The 25,534-nt window shown below is 37.5% G+C and overlaps 1 protein-coding gene across 1 annotated transcript in view; it reads right to left on the bottom strand.

Moving 5' to 3' along the window:
* LOC150099091 (tensin-1-like) overlaps positions 1-25,534 on the bottom strand; it is a 780,515-nt gene that overhangs the window by 308,602 nt on the left and 446,379 nt on the right. Inside the window, exon 17 of the mRNA XM_090405808.1 lies at positions 6,841-6,876. Within this exon, the coding sequence (XP_090261934.1) occupies positions 6,841-6,876 (36 nt within the window). The remainder of the gene's footprint in view (positions 1-6,840; positions 6,877-25,534) is intronic.

Raw genomic sequence — 25,534 nt, 5'->3', positions numbered from 1 at the left:
TGTTGACTCTCACAGATAACATTACCCTCATCTGCCCCATGCTGTATACGGTCCCTCACTACTTTCTCCAAAATCTTACTAACTCCTGATGACACACAAACTGGCCTATAATTAGACACTTCCAGTCTGCTACCACCTTTATGCAATGGCACTATCTTACCTTCCTTCCATTCCATGGGCACCTTTCCCACAGCCAAACTTTTATTGAAAAGCCAGGTGTCAAAGGCACTGTCGTTTCCCTAGCACATTCTCTCAAAACTCGTGGTGAAATACCATTCAGTCCCAAAGCTTTACTGACATCCAGAGTACTGAGTATTAGGAACACATTTTCCTTCTGCACCTCTAAACCTCGAACCTGCCCTATCCCTCTAGTATTCAAATTGACTCCTCCAGGATGAAATACTCCAATAAAGTGCTCATTGAATACCACTATGTCCTCTGCATCAGTCACTCTATTCCCATTTTTATCCTGCAGTGTCATTCTTCCACAATTGTTTCTCTTCCTCCACCCCTCTCCTTATATCTCTTCCATAATCTCTTTTTCAACTGCAGTTCCTGTTTGATATCGTTTGTCATCCACTTTACACCAAATTGTGTCTGCTTCTTCACCCGTGGAATACAGACTTACTATTGCTGCTAACAAAAATTCCTTCACAATTTCCCAAGCACTAATGATATTCTGGCCTTCCAATTCTGCCCTCCATTGAACTGCACCTAGTTGATACCTAAGACTATTATAATCATCTGCCTTGTAATTTCACATACATTCCCTTTTCTTTGATTCACCTGCATGTCTATTCATCTTCCCTTCCCTTAATGCATAGCATTATACATGTCTGCAAGGAGGTGTGCTTTGCATTATGGAAGATACTAAGACAAGGAGGATTGAGAGTTTGGTGTACCTTTACCACGAGTTGCCTCAGTCCTGAAGATACTTCAGGTGCAAACTTTGTTTGCTTACACTTGGATAAAGGATTGAACTACATTTATTATTATTATTATTCATCTTCCAAGTCAAAACCACATGGCCACTCTCTCCAACTGGTGGGAGACATGTCATCTCACTTATTATCAGCTTTTCTGACAATATAACCAAATTCAAAACTCTTGAACCTCTTTTCCCTCTATTACATGTTAAATAATAAGACATTTGTCCCTCAAGATTTCTAGAAATTCCATCCACTTATTACTGCAGGAATTTTCCTCTTCTTATCTTATACTGCTGTAGTTAAAATCTCTCATAACAATCATTCCCACCCTCTGTGCTCTTGGCCCCACTAAATATCCTGTCTTGGCCACTTCTACCTCAAACCATATGTTTTCAAAACCATTAGAGTCACTGCCTTCCAAAGCCACCACTTTCAGAGGAAATAAGTCATCACTAATCATAAGCAGTACTCCACCACCACGTTTTCCTTTCCTATCCTGCAAAAAATGTTGTACCTGCTACTTCAATTCCTGTAATTATATTATCCTCCATCAACCACATCTCAGAGATCCTAATAATCTTTGGCCAGGCTGACTATCAGCACCACCAATTCATTTCCTTTATTTCAGATACTCCTGGCATTAGTATAAAGCATAAAAATGTCACTGCTTCTATACCACATGATTATCTCCTCTGGATCCCACTGAACTTAGTATTACCTGATGTCATCTCCCTTCTCCAATGCACCCATTCTCACAAGAGGTCACCCCAGCTACCATCCACCCTGGGAATTCTGGTTTCCCTGCATTGACCACTGAAAACAGCGCTCTCTCTCTCCAGATGCCTTCGTCCTTCCTTGTTCAAATGTAAGTTGTCTCTCGCATTGAGTTCTCTTCTGTCCTCAAATGCCCTCCAAGCATCCACATATTCTAATCCTCTCTTCTAACACATTCTGACTATTATGCTATTCAGTATTACTGTGCTTCTACTCAGCTCGTCACTATCATACCTGGCCAACACACACACAATCTTTCCTCTCTGCGTTTTCTTTTGCACAACCTCAAGAAAGAATTTCGGATCTCTCGCTGCCCAATTTACATTGCCTCTCAAGTCATTCGTGCCCACCATCACACATCACAATCATTTCATCCATCCTTTCACCCTCTTAATTGCTATAGCCACACTATCTATTGTCCCTCCAGGTAAACACTCCTCTGGCATCCTATCTTGCACATCACGGATCATCGAGTCTCCATACATCACACCACTTACCACTCTGTTCCTTGATTGCTAACCTACATCCCTCACTCTCTCTCTATCTCTCTTCTAACCCTTTCTCTCTGTGTTCATCTACTTACCTGCTGTCCTGGCATCACTCTATCCCTGGTTCCAGCACTCCATGGCATTCTTCTCATTCCCTCTCTCCTACTGTTTCTATTCTCTCCTTTTCTAGCATTCCCATACCTTTCTCTCTCTCATTCCCTCTCTCCTACTGTTTCTATTCTCTCCTTTTCTAGCATTTCCATACCTTTCTCTCTCTCTCTCCTACTGTTTCTATTCTTTCTACTTCTATCATTCCCAAAACTCTCTCTCACTCCTAACATCTGATTCGCCTTGCATTCATCTCTTCCATTCTCCTATCTTTCATTCTTCTCATCTCATTCACAAGACATTCCACCTCCTCTTTCAGCTCATCTATACCTCTCTGCAAGTTAGTCACTCTTATTCACCATTCATTCTCCCAATCAAGACCATCTCCAAACTTCACAGTCATTCAAGTTTTCCACACTCCCGACTCTTATTTTCTCATTCATGTTTCCCTCGTCATTCTCTTTTATCACGCTGCTCATTTCCCTACATTCATTTCCTGTCCGTGATGCAACTCAGTCGGTTATTAAAATATCCAATTCATTGAATTCCTCCCATTACCTACATTTTGCACATATACCCCCCTTCTCTCACCCATTATATATCCAACTCGCAGGATGCATACATGCCACAAAGTCCTTTATTATGTTTTATGTATAATAGAGTTCTTAAATGACTGAGGGACTTGGGTACACGCCTTTTGTGATTGCAGCTGCCATCATTCCTTACTGCTCAGGAACTACTAAACTAAACACTAAATATATATAAACACTGTATTATATATATATAAATATAAATGCTATATTCAACTATACTAATAGTGAAAACTAATCCTCTCTTCCACCGCAGACTGTGACCTCGCCTTCTCGGTACCCCAAAAATAACACATTTTGTTGTTATATATTGTGTTATTTTTGGGGGTACCGAGAAGGTGAGGTCACAGTTCTCCAAAAGCAGAACCACTAAAGAACACTTGTGTTACTGAGAAAAAAATGTAGTGCAATTCACAAAAGAATTCACACTATACACAGTTTAAAAAACACTTTTTTCTACCACAGCTTCAGAGACCCTAGTGCACTCCCCTTAATTTACCATCTTCACTAAAAATTGTGCATAAGTAGCTGAAATGTTTTGCTTGTTCTATAGCTTCTCCATTCACAATGCATTTGATATTTTCAATGTTTCTGCCTATTTTCAATTGTCATGCTATTACTGATTTTCATACCAAATTTCTTACAACAGTTACTCAATTTAGTCAGGGAGTCTTGCAGATCTGTACTGGATTTTTTTAAATGTATAACATCATCTTCATAAAGTAAAGAACTGAGATTAACATCTCCTGCTTTGATATCAAATTTAATACCACTTTCCTTCATAATGTGATCCATATAGATAATGAATGGCAGTGCGAATAATGTACATCCCTCTCTGACACCAAATTTAACATCGAACAACCTTCCTGTATTTCCTTCAATTCTAAATGCTGACTTACAGCTCAAATAAAGACTAAGTATTGCTTGATATAATGCTCCATTGACACCATATAACTAGCATATTGAATAGCTTCTCTCTTGGCACCTTATCATATGCCTTTTCTAGATCTACAAAACTTAAATACAGATCTTTGTTATATTCCCATGTAATTCCTCTGTAATTCTCACATTCCTCTGTAATTCTCACATTCAGTTTTATTTACCTTTTTATATATGATAATATGAGAGCTCCACTCCAATAATCTGGAATTTGCCCCTGTCCAGGCATTCTGAACTATGCAGTGAAGCCACTGGAAGACTTTTATACATCCATACTTGAGCATTTCTGGTTGAATATCATAATCCTGCTGCCTTTCCACATTTCAGCTTTTTCTACTTCAAGTATGGATATGTATTCCTGAATGCATGCCTATCGAGTGTTTTTTTTTTTTTTTTTTTTTTTTTACCACTGTGCTGTCCCTGCTTGTTTCATTTAACAATTTTTTGAAGTAATTACTCCATACATCAAGAATATCTTTTTCTCCAGTTTTCATATCACTTGTATCATCTCTAATTCCTTTTTACCACACTCTTTCCTCCATTTCTGAGCATTTTCAACAGCCTCCAGAATATTTTGCCACCTTCCTGATATTTATTTTCTATGTTCTTATCAAAGTCTTCCCATGATTTTTGTTTAGCTTGTTTTACACAGTGTTTAGCTTTCTTACATTTGTCTCTATATTCTCTAAGAGCACAAGCTGACTTATTCACCAGAAACTTTCAGCTTTCTTCTTTTCCTTCACTGCCTCTTTACGTTCATGTGTCCACCATGGAGTCCTGATTTTTCTATCCTTACAGACAACCTGAACACATGGCTCTGTGGCTGAATCAATCAGTTTTCTTCAGGGCTTGCCACTGAATCTCCAAGGTTTGGTTCCTGTTCTCAAACTCTTTCATTTTTCCTTGAATAATGTTTGTGTATTTCAGTCCACAGTTCACATCTGAGAGCTGTTCATCTTTTATTCACTTTAAAACTTTCTTATGTGTTCTTCTTTTCACCATGAAATTCAATTTGATCCATCCTGATCAAGACTAAATGGTGGTCACTTCCAATTTCAAATCCTCTGTAGACTCTAGTGTCCTGCACCTGTGAGAAAACATCACTATCAACAATAACATAGTCAGGACTGGCACCTAGTATTTTTCTTGTGCGTGCGATTACTTAATGTTCACCGCCTTTCCAAGAAAGTTTTTTTTGAATAGAGTGTGAATAAAATGAACAGGAAATGAAAAACAAATGAAAACCTCTTTACAGTACAGTCATACCCGACTTACGCAAATCCGGAGTTGTGTGGTTTCTTATATGTACATATTCCTGTTTCCGCTTCACTACTAGTCGTATGTTTCCGGTGCCAGCCGCATTTGCCAGTGTTGCACATGCTGTGAACAAGCACTGACATGTTTCGCGCGTTCTCCATTCATACACGATTTTTAGAGTCTACAAGCCTTGCAATTGCTTAATGTTATGTCCTTGATACAAATTTTATCACATAAAAAATAATAATGTCGTCCAAAAGATGCAAGTCCGATTCTGATATAGCTAGCAAGAAAAGAAAAACACTGACTTTGGAAACAAAACTCAACATTATTAAGGATTTTGAAGGCGGAATGAAAATTTGTGAGCTAGCAAAGAAGTTCGTTCTACACGAATCCACTGTAAGAACAATCATAAAAGAAAGGTTTACAGATTTTGGAGGACATAGATTCTAACAGGGAATGAATTGTAGCCACAAGGCAAAGAATAAAAAAATCATTGGCTTGCTATGAAGAAATTTTGCGTGACAAGAAAAAGACATAATACAAAAGACTTCAGATGAATCTATTAAATTTTATGAAATGATCAACATAGAAATAACTCTTTTTTTTTATGTACAAAAAACTACAATTATGATTATATTTCTTAAAAAAAAATATAGGTGTTTTTGTAAACCTTTGGTCTCAATTAACTAATATTTTGTATGTTTGTATATATAAATTACATGCAAAATTATACTCTGAGTTACGTGAATTCGACTTACACGCTTTTCGTAAGTCACACCTACCACATAACTTCGGGGTATGACTGTATAATGTTACCTATGGATTAGTCCTGCCTATACAAATTTTTTCAAGTTATATAAATTTTCAAAATAATATAAAATAGTAATATAAAGTTAAGAGATTTATTCAAATATTGTTTACATTAATTTTGCTAAAAGGGACTCGTCTGGCTTTCATTTTAGTGAAATCCTATGTCGCAGTACATCAATGTTGATAGACTGAGCAACATTATTTTCTATTGAAATTAGTGCCAAACCATTTAGTTTTTCTTGACTCATGCTTGATCACAGGTAGTTCTTTATTAATTGTAATTTAGAAAATGTTCTCTCTCCCTTACAGTGATATAATTGGGTGCAGGATACAATTTCAGAATTTATTTGTTCGTTTCCAGGAAGATCTGAAGGGGCCCGAATGGAAGATGATGTACATTCATAATTATATGTACCATTCTGTATCATTCGCTTAAACTCTTATCTCATATTTTTTGACATCTTTTAGGCACCTTTTCTTCTGCGGCACCTGTGTATATTGCACAGTTCTCACACGCCACCAGCCGGGCCTGTACATAGTTAATGAGACTTTTCTTATTCCTTGCCTCTTCTCTTCATGTGAATTTGTGCACATTTTTATGTTGGAACATTGTGTTAGTAATAACCAGTCGATGTCCTGAGCAGAAATCTAACAAGTATTTGCCATTAATATTAGATTTGCTCTTTTCCCCAAATTTTCCCAAAATATTTCTGTATGTCTGACAATCATTTCCAACTCTACCATTTAGATCTCCAACAAGGACCAATGTTTCCTTTTTCATTTTATTAGTTGCATTCTCTAAAGACTTAAAAATCAACAAAAATTCAATGAAAATAACAATATAATTTCTTTCAGATATAATATACTTTGTTAAACTTTCAAAAATTTTCTATTTTCTTCTTGGAGAAAATGAACTAATGATGTACAACAATAAATACTTACCTTGAGCAGTGTTGCACTCAATCAAATCATCCAAATCTGAAAATAGGGAGAAAAATATATCAGCACCTAAGAAATTAGCAATCTATTTGTGTAGGCTTATCTGCTGTGTATGGCATTTATAAATTTTCTCTACAGTTTATGTGCGCTTTATCATACGAAGTGCTTAATGCAAATGATGCTTTTAGATGATGTGTAGCATGGCAGTAAATTTCCTAATTAACAATGGAAGTGTGATATGTCAAAATTCTATCATAATGAGTTTTGAAGTTATTTACAGTACCTGCATTCACAATGCACTCAGGCAATGACTAACCACTAACTAACAACTTTCCATGTAAAAAGGCTACTCCTCACTACATCACTATACAACTTCCAGGGAGGGACTCTTGTTCTTCCTATCTTAACATCTGCTCTTTTTATGATTTCTTCTGTATTAATCTGATAGAATCCCCCTAAATAACTTGAAGGTTTTTATCATATCTCCTCTTTTCCTCATGTCCACCAATCCCCAACCTTTTTAATCCACATTCTCTCAAATGCTCTTCATAACTAACACTCCGAAGTCCTGATATTACTTAGATCTTTGGATTCTCTCTAGTGTTTCCACATCATAGTGAAAACTAGGTGACCATATCTGAGCACAGTGGGCTATATGTGCCTCACCAATGCCTTATATAGAGGCACCACCATCTCCTTATCTCTACATGTCAATGTACTTTTTATCATAGCAGCAATACGACGTGCAGTCTTTGCAACACGTGCAATATGCCCTCGAAACTTCAGTCCACTGTCTACCATCACTCCAAGATCCCGAATCTCATCCACTTCCTGAAGTACAGCTCCGCCAATACAGTACAAAGCCTTATATCTCTGTAACCAAAAGTGTAATATCTTGCATTTATTAATATTATTATTATTATTATTCAGGTCTCCATGGAGTAAAAAGACTCATCGTGGGAGGTCCTTCCTAAGAACATAAAGTCTGTCAAGACTCATCGAGGGGAGGTCCCCCCCTAAGAAACACAAAGTCTATCATACCACTCCTTAAACTCATTGACCGTTCTCGCTCCCACCACTCCATCAGGCAATGCATTCCACGGTTCAATCACCCTCCACACAAAGAAACCACTCCTTACTCTCTTGCTCACAGTTTCCTTTCGTAACTTCCAGGGATGGCCTCTTGTCATCACTCCTTCCCGCTGTTAATCCTGCTCATTTGCCCAAGCTAAAAGTCTTTTCAAATCTTCCTGTAGAGAATTAGCATCAGCACTACTCCTGATAATTCTACCTAACTTTGCATCATCAGCAAACATTTGAAGATACCCAGTCAATCCACATGAAATATCATTAACAAACAAGTTTAATAGCAAGGGACCAAGAACAGAACCCTGAGGCAAGACACTGGTTACCATCCTTTTCTGAGACTCAGCTCCATCATACACAACTTGCCAGTATCATTCAGAGAGCCAATCTTTGATCCATCTAACCAATATATTATCTATTCCTATCCTCTGAAGCTTGTACACCAACTTATGATGTAGTAATCTATTGAATGCTTTTGGAAAATCTAAGAATATCACTGTATATTATTCTCCCTTATCCAACATATTCGTCACCTTATCATAAAACATAAGCAGATTGCTAAAACAAGACCTGTTCTTCAGAAACCCATACTTACCATCATAGAGAATCTTATGTCAATCAACCCAGTCTTGTATTCTATTTGTAACTAATTTTTCCAATACTTTGATCACAACTGCAGATATACAGACTGGTCTATAATTAGAAACTTCAGTTCTCAAACCATGCTTGTGGATAGGTATTATTTTGTCTTCTCTCCACACCTTGGTAACCTTACCTACTGCAAGACTCATTAAATAACTAGGACAAGGCCATCACTAACTCTTTTGCACATTATTTAAAAATACTTAGTGGTGTGTCATTCATTCCCACAGTCTTATTAAGATCTAATCCAAGCAACACTTAATATAGCTCCGATTCTTTCAACTTTAATTTTAATTCTTGCTTCCCTTATATGTGTTGCACAGCATTATTCATGCTACTATGATATACAGTGATGAAGTGTTCATTAAATAATTCCACTATATCATTTGCTATGGTTACTCTGTTACCATAGCTATCCCCAGCATTGACCTGTCATGGTTATTTTTTCTCTTGCTTGCCACATAGCAGAAAAATTCCCTTGGTTTAGCTTTGACCTGACTGACCAATCTCCTCTCATATTCTACTTTTCTTTTTTTTTAACCATGTTTGTCACTTTTCTGGCCTGCACTTTATATTCTTTATGCATCTATTCACTACGAACTATCTTGTGCTTCCTCCATAACAATTTCTTTTGTAATACTGTTTGCTTGATTTCACCGTTCATCATCCATCTCACTTTTACTCTATTTATTTGCGAGATTATTATTATTATTATTATTATTATTCAGGCCTCCAAGGAGTCAAAAGACTCATCGAGGGAGGTCCTTTCTAAGACATCAAGTCTGTCAAGACTCATCGAGGGGAGGTCCCCCCCTGAGAAACACCAAGTTTATCATACCACTCTTTAAACTCACTGACCGTTCTCGCTCCCACCACTCCATCAGGCAATGCATTCCACGGCTCAACCACCCTCCATACAAAGAAACCACTCCTTACCCTCTTGCTCACAGTTTCCTTTCGTAACTTCCAGGGATGGCCTCTTGTAATCACTCCTTCCCGCTGATCAACCAAGCGAAAGAACTCCCCAGTGTCAACCCTGTAACCACCTCTCAACAGTTTAAAAGTCTCAATCATATCACCTCTCCTTCTTCTATCCACCAAACTCTGCAGTCCACATTCTCTCAGCCGATCCTCATAACTATCCTTGTACAGTCCTGAAACCATCTTTGTCATCCGTCTTTGTATCCTTTCCACAGTTAATTTATCCCCTTCAAATCCTGGGGACCAAATCTGAGAACAATAGTCCAAGTGTGGTCTGATCAGAGACTTATACAACGGAATGATAACCCTCTTATCTCTGCAGGTCAGTGTCCTTCTCATAATAGCAGCAAAAAGTGAAACAGGTGGTGGTGGTGTCCACTTAAATGGCTACATCAAATTATTAGTCATTTCTCATTGGCAGAAACTCAAGGGTAATTTTAATATGGAGGAGCTTCCAATTTTCTAAAATCACATAGCTGTGATGTATGTTTATATAATTGCTGTCACTTCTTATGGTTATAGTTTCTGAAATCTGTAACATTGTTTCATTATTTTGGAAGTCAAGGATGGTGGCTTTTTCAATTTGGAGAATGTGATTCTGTTTGAACACATTGATTGCAATTTCAGTTTTGCCAATATTAGGTATTTTTATCGTGGTTTTATTCCTAACTGTTGCTGAGGTATTCAGAAATGGAAATGTTACCATCAAGAAAATGTTCTCGTAGGCAAGACCACAGAGGTCGGAATCCAATTTGCGATTAGTAGTGAAAACTAATTTGTATTCTGTATGTTTAAAAATGTATTTAAAAGCTTTATATGTATTTTGAGTATAGGGTAATTTTAATATTTTATGTGATGGAAAAGGTTTTTTGATAATTGGAATGGTTAATTGAATCTTGGCTGTTAGGTTTTTATAATTTATCAATTGTGTAAAATATTCACAGTTTTTAAAACTCATTATTAAGACATCTATTTGTAATTGAGAAGTATGCATTTTATCAACTGTGAAAGTAGAAATGATTTTTTAATGGAGTACGGATGGTAGGAGTTCAAGTGCAAATAGTTCCTGATATGTGTAATTTTATAGAATATTTTTGATGCTATAATGAAACTTTAATTAGATTCATCTAATTAAAGTTAAATTTAGAAAGTTTATAGATTTTTTACATTGTGATTTTATGTTAAATTTAAGTCAAGTTTTAAATTTCAACTTAATGAAGACAGAAATGTGAAGTACTCCAAGTTCACCCCATGGTATACATTTCAAAATGCATTATCCATGTCATAATAGTTTTAGTCATTAAATCACAGGTCAAAGCCAACACATTCAAACATAGGGTGCTCCTTAGCAAAATAAGCATGCTATACTATATTGATTTGAAATTACTGGAGGTACATGAAAATTTTCAGAAATAGTATAGTGTCTATTTATTTATTTATGTCATCCATGAAAGGTTATTCACAAACCTATAGTATATTTTGTAACATGGGTGGAGTAAAGATTTTTTTTTTTATAAATTTTTATATATTTTTAATTTATTTTTCATATAATCTAGAAAACCTGCTTTAGAGACCAAACATGGAATTTTGAGGCTATTTCAGGCCTCCAATAAGCGAGGCAGTAGCCTCACACTGGGCATTGAAATTCATCTCCCACCTAAAGACATTCACGAACATCCATGCCAAGGGAGCATTTGAAACTGCAGCCTCTTGGTTGGACTCGGCCAATCAGACTGTCCCACTCAGATCTACAGTATGGCTATGCTATGCTATGCTATGCTGATGATGTGTTCTCCATTTGGTTACTTAGGTCTGATGCTCTTAACACCTTCCTAGCACATCTTAATAACCAGGATCCAATTCATCTTGGAGAAATAATAAAATAAAAAAAACAGTCTCTCTTTTCTAGACACACCAACCTGATGGATCCTTGGTATGCTCAGTTTACAGAAAATCTCCCCCCCCCCACACACACAGACAGATATATTCACTAACAGTTACCCCCTTTCCCCAAGAGTATGGGATAATTAAAACCCTGCACCACAGCACAAAACTGATTAGTTCTGATAATAATGTCTCTCCACTAAACTTAGTGGAATGGGAGTGGTGCAGTGCATGAATGTAAAAGAAGTGTGACACAGAGCAGAGAGTTGTTTGGTACTCTGGTGAGTAAAAGATCAGTGCTAACAGCAAATATCTTATTTCTTCCATTTTTTTATTATTTGTTTTTGTATTAATAAATTTTTTGTCTAATTAATGTATAGTATGCATTGTTAATTTCCTTAAATAATACCACCATGGATAACCAATGTAAAAACCTCACCATTCATAAAATGTAAACGACAAGTATTGGCAAATAATAATAATAATTATTATTATGTGACACCTCCAGGGAGTCCAAAGACTCATTGAGGGAGAGTGTGCCAACAGCATTGAATGATTAAACCCCTTCCAACTACTAAATGCACTCAAACTTGCTTAACTTTTTGTATGAGCCATTAGTAGCAGAGGCTCTACCAATCGATCAACCTTTGCTGGCATCAACTATGGGAAGATAGATTGAAAGAAACTAGAATTATGCGGATACTGAGGGATAATTATCTAAAACAGCACATGGTGAAGGTGACCTAGATTTTGCGAGTGTTGGATAATGTAATCATTGTTAATTGCAAACTCTACAACTTAGCTACTCATCATATCAGGACTACATAATCACTTTGCCTCTGATTTAGTGTAAAGTGATTATATGATCTTCTGAGGAGTATCTAAGCTTGTAGAGTTTGCATTTAAGAATGATTATATATAAAAGAGAGTAAGTTATTCTGCTTAAAGCAGTGTCATGGCATCAACATTTAGTTTAGTACGGCAGGGTGAATGTGGTTGGGGTGTTTTGGTGTTAAACGAGTGTATAATCCTGTTCTAGTGTAAATTTTGTTAAGAGACAAATGCAAGGCGAATCAGAGTAGGAGTGAGAAAGAGTTATGGAAATGGTAGAAGAGGAGAGAATAGGAACAGTAGAAGATAGGGAATGAGAGAGAGTTATGTGAATGATACAAGAGGAGAGAATAGGATAAGTGGAAGAGAGGGAATGAGAGAGAAATATGGGAATGGTAGAAGAAGAGAGAATAGAAACAGTGGAAGAGAGGGAATGAGAGAGTTATGGGAATGATAGAGGAGGAGAGAATGGAAACAGTAGGAGAGAGGGAATGAGAAGAATGCGAGGGAGCACTGGAACCAGGGATAGAGAGATGTCAGGGAGGCAGGTAAGTAGGGGAACACAGAGAGAAAGAGTTAGAGGAGAGACAGAGAGAGGGATGCATGTAAGCAATCGAGGAATAGGGTGGTAAGAGGTGTAATGTATAGGGACTCAATGATCCATGGTGTGCAGGATTAGATGCGTGAGGAGTGTTTCCCTGGAGGAACGATAGAGAGTGTGACTATGGCAATTAAGAGGGGTGAAAGGATGGATGAGATGATTGTCATGGTAGGAACAAATGACTTGAGAGGTAATGTAAATTGGGCAGCAACAGATATGAGATTCTTGCTTGAGATTGTACGAAAGAAGACACAGAGAGGAAAGATAGTATGTGTGTTGCTTAGGGATGATTGTGACGAGCTGAGCATAAGAGCAGAAATATTGAATAATATAATAGCTACAAATTGTCAAAAGAGACGATTGGAATATGTGGATGCTTGGAGGGCATTTGTGGACAGAAAGGAATTGTATGCAAAAGAGACTGCTTGCATTTGAATAAGGATGGATGTAGGCATCTAGAGAGATTGCTGTTCTGAACAAGTCGGTGTCTCAATGCAGGAAAACCAGAATGCCCAGGGTGGATGGTAGCAGGGGTGGCCTCTTGTGGGAATGGGTACTTGGGAGAAGGGGGACGACATGAGGTAACGCTAAGCCCAGTGGAATCTAGAGGGGATAATGTTGGATATAGAAACAGTGGCATTTTTATGCTTTACACTAATGCCAGGAGTATCGGGAATAAAGGAGAGGAATTGGTGGCACTAATAGCATCAGTCTGGCCAACGATTATTGGGATCACAGAGACATGCTTGACAAAAGAGGATATAATAACAGGAATAGAAGTAGCATGGTACAGCATTTTTTGGCAGGAAAGGAAGGGAAAGTGTGGTGGTGGAGTACTGCTTATGATAAGTGATGACTTATGTCATCTAGGAGTGGAGGCTTTGGAAATCAGTGACAATAATGATTTTGAAAGTGTATGGTCTGAGGTAGAGGTGGGAAAGACAGGATATTTAGTGGGGTGTTGCTACAAACCAAGGAGCACAGAGGGTGGGGACCAGGAGATGTTTAGACAGTTGAGCTTGGCAAATGCAAGAAGAATGATTGTTATGGGAGATTTTAAATATAGCAGTATAAATTGGGGAGAGGAAAATGCATGTAGTAATAAGGGAATGAACTTTCTAGAATTCTTCAGGGACAAATGTCTTAGGCAACATGCAATAGAGGGAACAAGAGGTTCGAGAATTTTGAATTTGGTCATAGCATCAGAAGAGTTGATAACTGGGATGAAATCTCTCCCGCCAGTTGGAAAGAGTGACCATGTGGTTTTGACTTGGAAGGTGAATAGACATGCAGAAGTATCAAAGAGACTGGAACTTATGTGGAATTATAAGGTAGGTGATTATAATAGTCTTAGACATCAAACTGGGGAAGTTTCATGGAGAAAGGAATTGAAAGGCCAGGATATCATTAGCGCTTGGGAAATTGTGAAGAAATATTTGTTAGCAGCAATAGTTAACTGTATTCCACAAGTAATGAAGATGACACAATTTAGAGTAAAGTGGATGACAAACAATACTAAACAGGAACTGCATGTGAAGAAGAAGCTATGGAAGAGATATAAGGAGATAGGTGAAGAGCAGATGCATGAACAATATAAGACACAGGCCAGGTGAGTGACTAGTGTGGTAAGGAAGGCAAAACTGGAATATGAGAAGAGACTGTCCCTAAGATCCAAAGAAAATCCTACAGAATTTTTTTAGCTATGTGCCAGAAGAAGGAAAAATGATTGTGGAAGAATGACATTGTGGGATAAAAATGGGAATAGAGTGACTGATGCAGAGGATGGAACTGTTCAATGAACACTTTATTGCAGTATTTCATCCTGGAGGAGTAAATTTTAATACTAGAGGGATAGGGTAGGTTAGAGTGCTAAAGGTGCAGGAGGAGAGTGTGTTCCAAATACTCAGTACTCTGGATGTTAGTAAAGCTGTGGGACTGATGGTATTTCACCATGAGTTCTGAGAGAATGTGCTAAAGAAATGACAGCTCCTTTGACCTGACTTTTCAATGAAAGTCTGGCTACAGGAAAGGTGCCCAGGGGATGGAAGGAAGGTAATATAGTACCGTTGCATAAGGGTGGTAGTAGACTAGAAGTGTCTAATTATAGGCCAGTTTGAGTGCCATCAGTTGTTGTTAAGATCTTGGAGAAAGTAGTGAGGAACTGTATACTGCATTGGGCAGATGAGGGTAATGTTATGTGAGAGTCAACATGGATTGGTTAAGGGGTGCTCTTGTTTTAGTAATATGCTAGCCTTTTATAATAAAGTTACAAGTGCAATAGATGAGGGAAAAGCATATACTGCCATTTTCTTGGACTTAACAAAGACTTTTGACAGGGTGCCACATGATAAACTGATATTTAAGTTGAAGCACATGAGTTTAAATGTTGGGTTAGTCAAATAGATTCAGGATTGGCTGACTGATAGGTATCAGAGAGTTGTGTATGGTGGGGCAATATCAAAGAAGCAGAAAGTTACAAGTGGGGTTCCACATGACTCAATACTGGGACCTGTATCGTTCAACCTTTATCAACAATGACTAAATTTAACACACGTGAACCATTGTAGTAGGTTTTTTATTACATAAATATTTCCTTTTACTTACACCACATGGATCTGGATGTCAGATTGATCAACTGGATTCAGGACTGACTGTCCGATAGGTATCAGAGAGTTGTGTATAGTGGGGCAGTTTCAAGGAGGTAGAGGGTTACAAGTAGGGTCCCACAGGGTTCAGTACTGGGACCTATATTGTTTAACCTTTATATCAATGACATCATCAGTGGATTGCAGGGGGATATTCAGTTGTTTGCAGATGATGTGAAGCTGGGAAGGGTTATTAGTAATAGTGCAGATGTGGTAGCCCTGCAAGAGGATTTGAATAAGCTAGATAGATGGGCAAATGAATGGGTGGGGTGTCGGTTTAATGCGTCAAAATGTAAGGTCTTGAGGTTTGGGACACATCAATGGGACGCTGCATACTCTATTGGAGAAGCTGCACTGGAGGAAGTAGGGGAGATAAGACATCTGGGGTTGATGATTGATAGAAACCTGAAATTCAGAGGACATATTGTGAAGGTGGCGAAGTTAACACAGAGGATTGTTGCAATAATGAGAAGGACACTGACCTGCAGAGATAAAAGAGTTATCATTCCGTTGTATAAGACCCTGATCAGACCACACTTAGACTATTGTTCTCAGATTTGTTCTCCAGGATTTGAAGAGGATAAATTGACTGTGCAAAGGGTACAAAGCGGATAACAAAGATGGGTTCAGGACTGTACAATGTCAGTTACGAGGATCGACTGAGAGAATGTGGACTGCACAGTTTAGTGAATAGAAGAAGGAGAGGTGATATGATCGAGACTTTTAAACTGTTGAGAGGCAGTCAGGGTAGAATTTGGGGAGTTCTTTCGCTTGGTTGAACAGCAGGAAGGAGTGATGACAAGGGGTCATCTCTGGGAGTTATGGAAGGAAACTGTGAGCAAGAGGGTGAGGAGCGGTTTCTTTTCATGGAGGGTGGTTGAACCATTGAATGCATTGCCTGATAGAGTGGTGAGAGCAAGAATGGTCAATGAATTTAAGGAGTGGTATGATAGACTTTGTGTTTCCTAGATGGGATCTCCCACGATGAGTGTTGATAGGCTTTGTGTTTCCTAGGAAGGACCTCCTGCGATGAGTCTTTTGACTCCATGGAGGCCTGAATAATAATAAAATGATAATAATAATAATAACAACATCTTCAAGTGTATAAGGACATAAGAAATGATGAAGAGGTATTTAAGGGAAATCTTATCAAACCTCATATATAAAATAAGGGGATTAAATTAAATGTACACTGGCTAGCAGGGTTGGGAAAAAAATGTTGTGGAAAGAATATAATCAGCAAGCCTCAATAGCAGCACAAAAGATAGCCAAAAAAGGATGACAATGCTATGTAAAAAAGCAAAATTATGAGACCAAAGTAGCAAATTGCAATTGTCTGGATTAGGATTCATACATTGGAAAAAATGTATACTTTATTGTTTCTAGTTTTTTTCCCCTATATCTGACATAGGAAAAATAAATAAATAAATAAATAGAAATCTTTATTGTGTTTTCAGGACTTCAAGTAAGGATTGAAAAATAAAAGTACAGATAAATGAAGTGGGCTGATGAGTAGTATCGTAAAATGATTTTACCAGATTTTCTGAAAGATAACAATAATAGAAGATTTTCAATGACTCGTTATACTCAAAGACTATTTAACAGTGAGACAATGCAGCGTTTCTGGTTATTGTATTCAAAATCCACTGATTTTGCATTTTGCTTCTGCTGTTTATTATTTGATCAATGGCATATTAACCTTGCTGATTCTGGATTGAGGGACTAGTAAAATGCTTCTTCTATATTAGCTGTGCATGAAAAAAGTCAAAGACACGTTGAAAATTATCATAAGTGGAAGGAATTCAAAATTCGAATAAAAGAAAAGAAATCCATTGATGAAGAGAACTTGCTAGTTATTAGAAAAGAGGAGAAACATTGGATGCAAGTATTAGAACGACTCACTGCTTTAGTTTAGATGTTAGCTATTCAAAATTTATCATTTCATGGAACAAATGAGACATTGTTTTCAAATGGAAATGGAAATATTTTGAAATTTGCCGAATTTCTAGCCAAGTTTGATCCAATAATGAATGAACATCTTCGAAGAATAAAAGAAAGACGCATATGTGCATTATCTTGGAAAAGATATTCAAAATGAAATAATAAACATCTTCGCCAATGCGATAAAAGAATCTTTTATTTTCTTTTAGAATCTGCAACAACAGATTCTAAAAGAAAATTTTAGAATCTGTTGTTGCAGCAAAATATTTTTCCATAATTAATGATTGTACGTCCGACATTGGTCACACAGAATAAATTAGCATAATACTTCGTTTCGTACACACTAGCAATAGCACGGCTTCTATAAAAGAACACTTTTTGGGATCAATAGAAATAAAAAATACCACTGGAGAATTTTTATCAAATGAAATACTAGGAACTCTAGACAAATTTTCATTACCAATACAAGATTTACGAGGTCGAGGATACGATAATGCCAGTAATATGAAAGGTGATGTACTCAAACCAGTCTGTGATACACGATGGGAGAGCCGAATTGATTCTCCCATTGTATGTTCCCTAAGATATAATTTGTCCGATGTTTGCGAAGCACTGCAAGAAATATCTCAAGGTGATAGTTTATGTGGATTACGTGGAAATACCATGAAATTAGAAGCAAGTAGTCTTCTTAAAACCTTAAGGAAGTTCAAATTTATCGCATCCTTAATAATGTGGTATAATATACTTTTTGAAATAGACTTTACAAGTAAACAACTTCAGAATACAAGCCTTGATATAAATGGTGCTATAAATTGTATTAATCATACAAAGAATTTCTTAATGAAAATCCGAAATGAGGATGAATCAGATGCAGAAAAAATCACTGAGGTCTTAGGTGTAATGCCTAATTTTGAACAAAAAAACAGTTAGACTTAGGAAAAAAAAAAAAAAAAAAGAAACAATTTGTGTATGAAGCAGAGGATGAATTCATAACAAATTTTAAACAAAATTTTAAGATAGATTTTTATTTTTCAATTATTGATACTTCAATTGTTGATGAAAAATCATCAACAATTGATCAACAATTTTTCATCAACATCATATGTTGATGAAAAATTCATGTCTACAATTAACAAAAAGTTTGGTTTTCTTTTAAATATATATGAATTTCAAAAAATTACTTCAGCAGAACTGCTTAAAAAATGTTTGATATTGGAATATTATTTAACACGTGATAATTCTAGAGATATTGACGGAACAGATTTATGTAGTGAATTACAAATAACAGCAAGGCGAATTCCAGAAAATTCTTCCTCATTAGATGTCCTGTCATACATATGCAAAAATAATTTAGAAAATAGTGTTACAAATGTCTTTATTGCTCTGAGAATTTTTTCGACATTGCCAGTATCGGTAGCAAGTTCTGAAAGGAGTTTCTCGAAATTAAAACTTACACTTGCTCTACAATGGCTCAGGAATGACTCACTGGTCTAGCAATAATATCTATAGAGCATGAAATTGCATCTACAATCGATATAGATGAATTAATTCAAAACTTTGCCAAAGCAAAAGCCCGAAAGATTAATTTTTCATAATTTTTGTATTTAAGATGTAATAATTTTCTTGCTATACAGATATTAGGAGTAATCATATATGTATACAAATGTATTGGTTTTGATTAATAAATTTTTTTAATGTTCATAATGATATTATTTTTATAAATATCCACATGTGTAGGTGTATGTGTGTGAGTATGATATGACAAAATATATATAGCGAAATTATTATCTTTTATTATTATTATTATTCAGGCCTCCATGGAGTCAAAAGACTCATCGTGGGAGGTCCTTCTAAGAACATAAAGTCGGTCAAGACTCATCGAATCATACCACTCCTTAAACTCATTGACCGTTCTCGCCCTCACCACTCTATCAGGCAATGCATTCCACGGCTCAACCACCCTCCATGCAAAGAAACCACTCCTCACCCTCTTGCTCACAGTTTCCTTTCGTAACTTCCAGGGAATTAAAGTAATTATTTTTTAACATGGTTGTAGCTCCATAATTTTATAGAAATGAAATGAACTATTGATATTGCATATAAACCTGTAAGATGTATACTATATATATAATATTGTGGCAGATGGCACTGATGTGAATTAGACCAATAGTACCAAAGTCCTCCTTGTTCAAAGAGTTCAGCCAAAAAGACTGTGTAGAGTATCTGTGAAATATATTCTTCACTAAAAGTGGTGAGAGAACATACAAGAAGTGTTTTCAAAGTGAGTGCCAGAAATGCCAATTACGTCAAAAAGATGAGAGTAAAGTGTTAGGGGTAAGAGAATTAAAGAGACCAATATAAGAATGAAGAGTTATCTGAAATGAAAGGGGTTGTGCACTTATATGGAGTCTTTTATAGGGCAGGATAAATGCAGCTGAAAAGGGAAAGAAAGAAGAGGTACAAGGGAAGAGAAAGGAATGCTTGATTAAGCGGGAAAGGAAGAGTAAAGAGAGAATTATACAAGGGCTGTTTGATAAGTCTGTGCAAAGTCCAAGAGATGGTGCCACCAGCATGTATCGAGGTTATTTTTAGTTGCTGGCAAATGTTGGAGGTTTCAGTCAGATAGATCTATTACTCTGTGTTTGGCATTCATTTGAATCGATCAAGTACCGTGATTTGTGAAAAATGGATGAGAAAGAATTTCGTGTATGATTAAACATTAATTTTTGAAAGGCAAAACAGCTCAGGAAACCAAAGCTAAGCTTGATAACATTATGGTGAGTCTGCACCTTCGATTAGAATGGTTTATAAGTGGTTTAGTAACTTTCAAAGTGGCCATATGAGCACAAGTGATACTGAACATTCTGGACACCCTGTTGAGGCCACTACTCCAGAAATTATTGAAAAAATCCACGATATGGTGATGAATGATAGAAGAGTGAATGTATGTGAAATTTCTAAGGCTGTGGGCATCTCAAATGACTGGGTACATAATATTTTACATGAACATTTACACGACAAGATGGGTGTCGCGTTTGCTCACACTGGATCAAAGGCATCAATGTGTGAACTGTTGCAAGGACAGCTTGAAGCTGTTTTGACAGAATCCAGAGGAATTTTTGTGTCGTTTCGTAACAGTGGATGAAACATGGATTCATCACTACCAGCCTGAGACCAAGGAACAGTCAAAACAATGGGTTGCAAGAGAGGAATCTGCACCAAAGAAAGTGAAACCATTCCTTCAGCAGGAAAGGTTATGGCCACCATCTTCTGGGATGCTCATGGCATAATCTTCATAGCCTTCTTGGAAAAGGGCAAATTATGTGTCTTTGCTGGATCATTTAAATAATGAAATAAAGGAAAAACGACTACACTTGGTGAAAAAGAAGATTCTTTTTCACCAAGATAACGCACCCACTCACTCACAATTGTGACTGCAAAAGTGTTCAATTCATGCTAGAAGTCGTTTCGCATCCCCCCCCCCTCTCTAGATTTGGCTCCCTCAGACTACTATATGTTCCAAACATGAAAAAATGGCTGGCAGGAAAGAGATTTTCATCAAACGATGAGGTGATTGCCAAAACAACTGCCTATTTTGAAGAGTTGAGCAAATCATACTATATGGACAGGATCAAAAAACTTGAGCATCACTGGACTAAGTGTATACACCTCAAAGGAGACTATGTTGAAAAATAAAAATGTCTGTCCTAAAAAATTATGTTTTCTTCATTTTTGCATGGACTTATCAAACAACCCAATGGAGATTCAGTGATAATAGGAGTGACTAATGAGCAATTAATTAGATGTTAGTGCCTTGCAGAACTCCAACCCACATCTAAGGCATTTGCCCACGTGCAAGGCGGAAGTGGCAAGATGTAGGGGTTTGCTTTGTAGGGTGAGGCACCAATATGGCAGCATGAAATTTATTTTTAAAATTTTTTTTTTAAATTTATTTTTATTTTATGGGGTAAGAGATTTTATTTTAATTTTTTAAGAGTTCGATGGTTACATCAAACCCATGAAACTTTCTAGTATCGTATCAAAGTTTTCTTTTGTCAAATTCTGCTACCGCCTTTTTTTTTTTTTTTTTTTTCCCCTGGATTGTTACATCGGACTCTGCAGAGAAACCTGAAAATTGCTGGCTAACCCAATTCTATGAATTTTGAATGAAAATTAGAATATAGGTTAAAATCATAACGTAATATTGTCTAATTTTGGTAGCTTGTGGTGTCAGTGTGATTTGTGTAAATTCCGTTATTTAATTTAGTATTTAACGATACGTTTCATAGATTTGAATATGGCGCCAATGCGACGCAAGATAATGGCATCCAAAAATACGACGCCATTGTTCAAAAACTATAATGTGAGAGAATTTGTCCAATGTGATGTGTGTGGAATGTATGCATTTCCGAATGAGGCTGGAGTTTGGATTGAAAGTGAAAGTGGTGGGAGAATGTGCAGAAAGTGTAAGCAAAGTGAGGAGTTGAATTATGTGTCAGGTTGTGAGACAGCTATGGTTGAAGAAAGCCAGAATGTGAGTAAAAATAGTGGCTTGATAGGGAACTGCGATGTACAAGATGGCAATGAGAGCGGTGATCTAAGAAAGAGTGAGAGCAACTATACAGAGAGAGAAAGTGGTTTGAATGATAAAAAAAATGAGGAATTATTTGTAGGAAGTGAGATCGCTAGGTTGCACACAGTGATACAAAATGCGCAGCGGCAATTAGAGCACCTGCAAAACTCTTTCCAGAGTGATTCGGCTAACGTAAATAACCAGCGTAAGAGTGGGCGAGTTTCTGAAATGAAGGAAAGAGTGTTGCATGGTGACTCGTTATTAAGAGGAGTGATAGATGGCAGTGTAACTAAATCGTACTTACCGGGTGCGAAATTTAAGGATGTAAGTGAGAGTATTAGAGTGCAAAAACAGAGGGTGAAAGAATTAATAATTGTGGCGGGTATGAATGAATTGAAAGGTGATAAATTTTTTATGACAGAGGACTTGAAAGTATTGTTAAAGGTAGCGAAAGAAAAGAGTGACAGAGTTAGAATGGTGAGTCTGTTGCCGCGGTATGACAGAAAGGAATTTAGAAGGAGGGCCATAATCGCAAATGACATTATGCGCAGGTTATGCAAACAGTGTGGTGTGGAATTCGTGGACATGTGGAATGAGTTTGATGGGCGAAAGGACTTATACAAGATGGATGGCCTGCATTTGAATGGGCTTGGTGTGAGAAGACTGGAAAAAGTGTTGCTGAATGAAGTGAAAATGGATGTGCAGAACCAGGGAAACTAAAACTACCAAGGAGGGAGGGAAGTGGATATGCAGACATCAGTGAGACAGTTGAGTGTAAGAATGTATATAATGTACCCGAGCCAGTACTAAGGACAAAAAATCGGAATGGGATAGTTAGAATAACACATTAAGATAGGGGCAGAACAAAGGGATCACTGCATTTCATGTATACTAATGCCAGGAGTATTAGGAACAAGAACGAAGAATTTTTGGCCTTGATTGGCTCTTCCTGGCCACAGGTTATTAGCATTAGTGAAACATGGCTGATGAAAGATGATATAGTTAGTGGGATAGAATGTGTAGGTTATAGTGTGTTTAGGAGGAACAGAGAGAATAAAATGGGGGGAGGGGGGTGTTATTGATGATAGCTGATGAACTGATGCCAAGGAGAATTGAAGTTGTATTGCAGGATAGTGAAAGGAGCTCATTTGAGGCTATTTGGTGTGAGATTGAGACTGGCAGAACAAAATATACAGTTGGGTGCTGCTATAGACCAGGTGATGGAATAGATGGTGGAGATAGTATGCATAAACAAATTGATGAAATGAGTGGAAGGAGGGTAATTATTATGGGGGATTTTAATTATGGTAACATTGATTGGAAGGAGGAGAGGACACATGTGAGGAAGGAAATGGATGAAAAGAAGAAAAAAAGAAAATCAGCTAACGCCATTTTATTCCCGTATACGGGAGTAGGCGATGGAAATGGATTTTATTCAATTATTAAGGAATAACTATCTGAGACAACATGTAATTGAAAATACTAGGGGTGTGAGAGTGCTTGACCTGGTTATAGCATCTCACAATTTGACTGTGATGAATATGACCATGTTGCCACCTATTGGTGAGAGTGATCATAAGGTCTTGACATGGGAGGTTGCTAAGGGTGTGGAATTTTTGATTAAGACAGGGTATATGTGGAATTACCGTGCTGGCAAGTATGACAAGCTTAGGAGACTGCTTGGGTCAGTGCCATGGCATGTACAACTGCAAGGGCTGGACGTCGATAGAGCATGGGAAGTGGTCAAGGAGCATTTAGAGGAGGTTATGGCTGATTGTATACCTAGGGTCCGAATAGTAAAACAAGTAAGGGTTAAATGGATGAATAACACCATTAAGCTTGAGCTACAAAAAAAGAAACAACTGTGGAGGGAATTTAAAGAAAGGGGTGAACTGCAGGCACATGAACGGTATAAAGTGCAGGCCAGAAGGGTAACGAGTGTGGTAAAAACAGCAAAAGCCGATTATGAAGGGAAACTAGCTATGCAAGCAAAAGAGAATCCCAAACAGTTCTTTCAATATGCTGCAGGCAAGAAAAAAACTGTACATGGCAAAATGATTTTAAGGAATGACGATGGTAAGGAGGTCACTGAACCAGTCGATATAGTGCAGTTACTGAGCACGCACTTTGCAAAAGTATATCATCCAGGTGGAGACATTGGAAAAATGAAGGAGCCATTAGTTTATACGGGAATTGTGATGAATGAAGTGGAGGTGAATAGTCTATTACAGAACCTTAATGTGAATACATCTGTGGGATTGGATGGTATACCGGCACGGGTCTTGCATGAAGCGGCTAAGGAATTATCAGTGCCCTTGACCATGTTGTTTAATCTGAGTCTCGGGTCTGGTTTAGTCCCAAAGGCGTGGAAAGAGGGGAAAATAGTTTCACTGCATAAAGGAGGATCTAAGACTATGGTTGCAAATTACTGACTGATCAGCATATCAGGAGTTGTTGTCAAGGTCTTGGAGAAAGTAGTCAAGGGAAAAATACAGGAATGGATTGATGAAAATGAGATACTGTACAGGGGACAGCATGGCTTTGTAAAGGGTAGATCATGCCTGAGTAACTTGCTCAAGTTTTATAACAAGGTGACGGCTGAACTGGATAAGGGAAATGGGTTTACAGTGATACTGCTGGACCTGGCAAAGGCGTTTGACAGGATACCACATGGAATTCTAATCCGTAAACTACAACATATAGGAATGGATATAGGGTTAGTGAGATGGATAGGTGGGTGGTTGATGGAGAGATATCAAAGAGTGGTTTATTCAGGAGTGGAGTCCAAAAGATGGCCTGTGACTAGTGGGGTGCCGCAGGGTTCTGTTCTTGAACCACTGCTGTTTAATCTGTTCATTAACGATATAGGGAAGGATCTAAGTGAAACAGTTCATTTGTTCACTGATGATGCAAAGTTGGGGAGGGTGATAGTGAATGCAGAAGATGTCAAAGTCTTGCAGGATGATTTAGATAGATTGGAGTTCTGGGCTAAGGATAATGGATGTAAATTTAATGTGACAAAATGTAAGGTTATGCATTTTGGGGTGAAACGATTAGCAGCAGTATACCACATGGGTGGAACTGTACTCCAAGAGATTGATGAGGCCAGGGACTTGGGAGTGTTGGTGGATAGGAAGATGAAGTTTAGGGGGCACATTGCAAAAGTAGCTAAATCAGCTCATCAACTGACTTGGTAGTTGAAAAATACCTTAACGAGCAGAGACAAGCAAGTTATTGTACCTCTATACCGAGCCTTGATAAGACCTCATCTTGACTACTGTGCCCAGATTTGGTCACCTCGGTTCCTTCTTGATGGGGAGGAGGTGGAGAGGATCCAGAGGCGAGTGACTAAGATGATAGCAGGTCTATGGAATGAACCATATGAGAACAGGTTGAAGATTTGTGGGTTGCAGAAACTGGTTGATAGGCAGAAAAGGGGAGATATGATTGAGACATTCAAATTGCTAAAAGGATTCTATAAGATTAATTCAGAGGATATTTTTAAGATCAGGA

The sequence above is a fragment of the Typopeltis vanoorti genome, chromosome 15, assembly GCF_054136105.1.
Source record: "Typopeltis vanoorti isolate ZY-2024b chromosome 15, IOZ_Tvanoo_1.0, whole genome shotgun sequence".
Classification (NCBI taxonomy): Eukaryota; Metazoa; Arthropoda; class Arachnida; order Uropygi; family Thelyphonidae; genus Typopeltis; species Typopeltis vanoorti.
The sequence above is the reverse complement of the archived record's forward strand: the minus strand, read 5'-3'. Positions and strand labels throughout refer to the sequence as shown.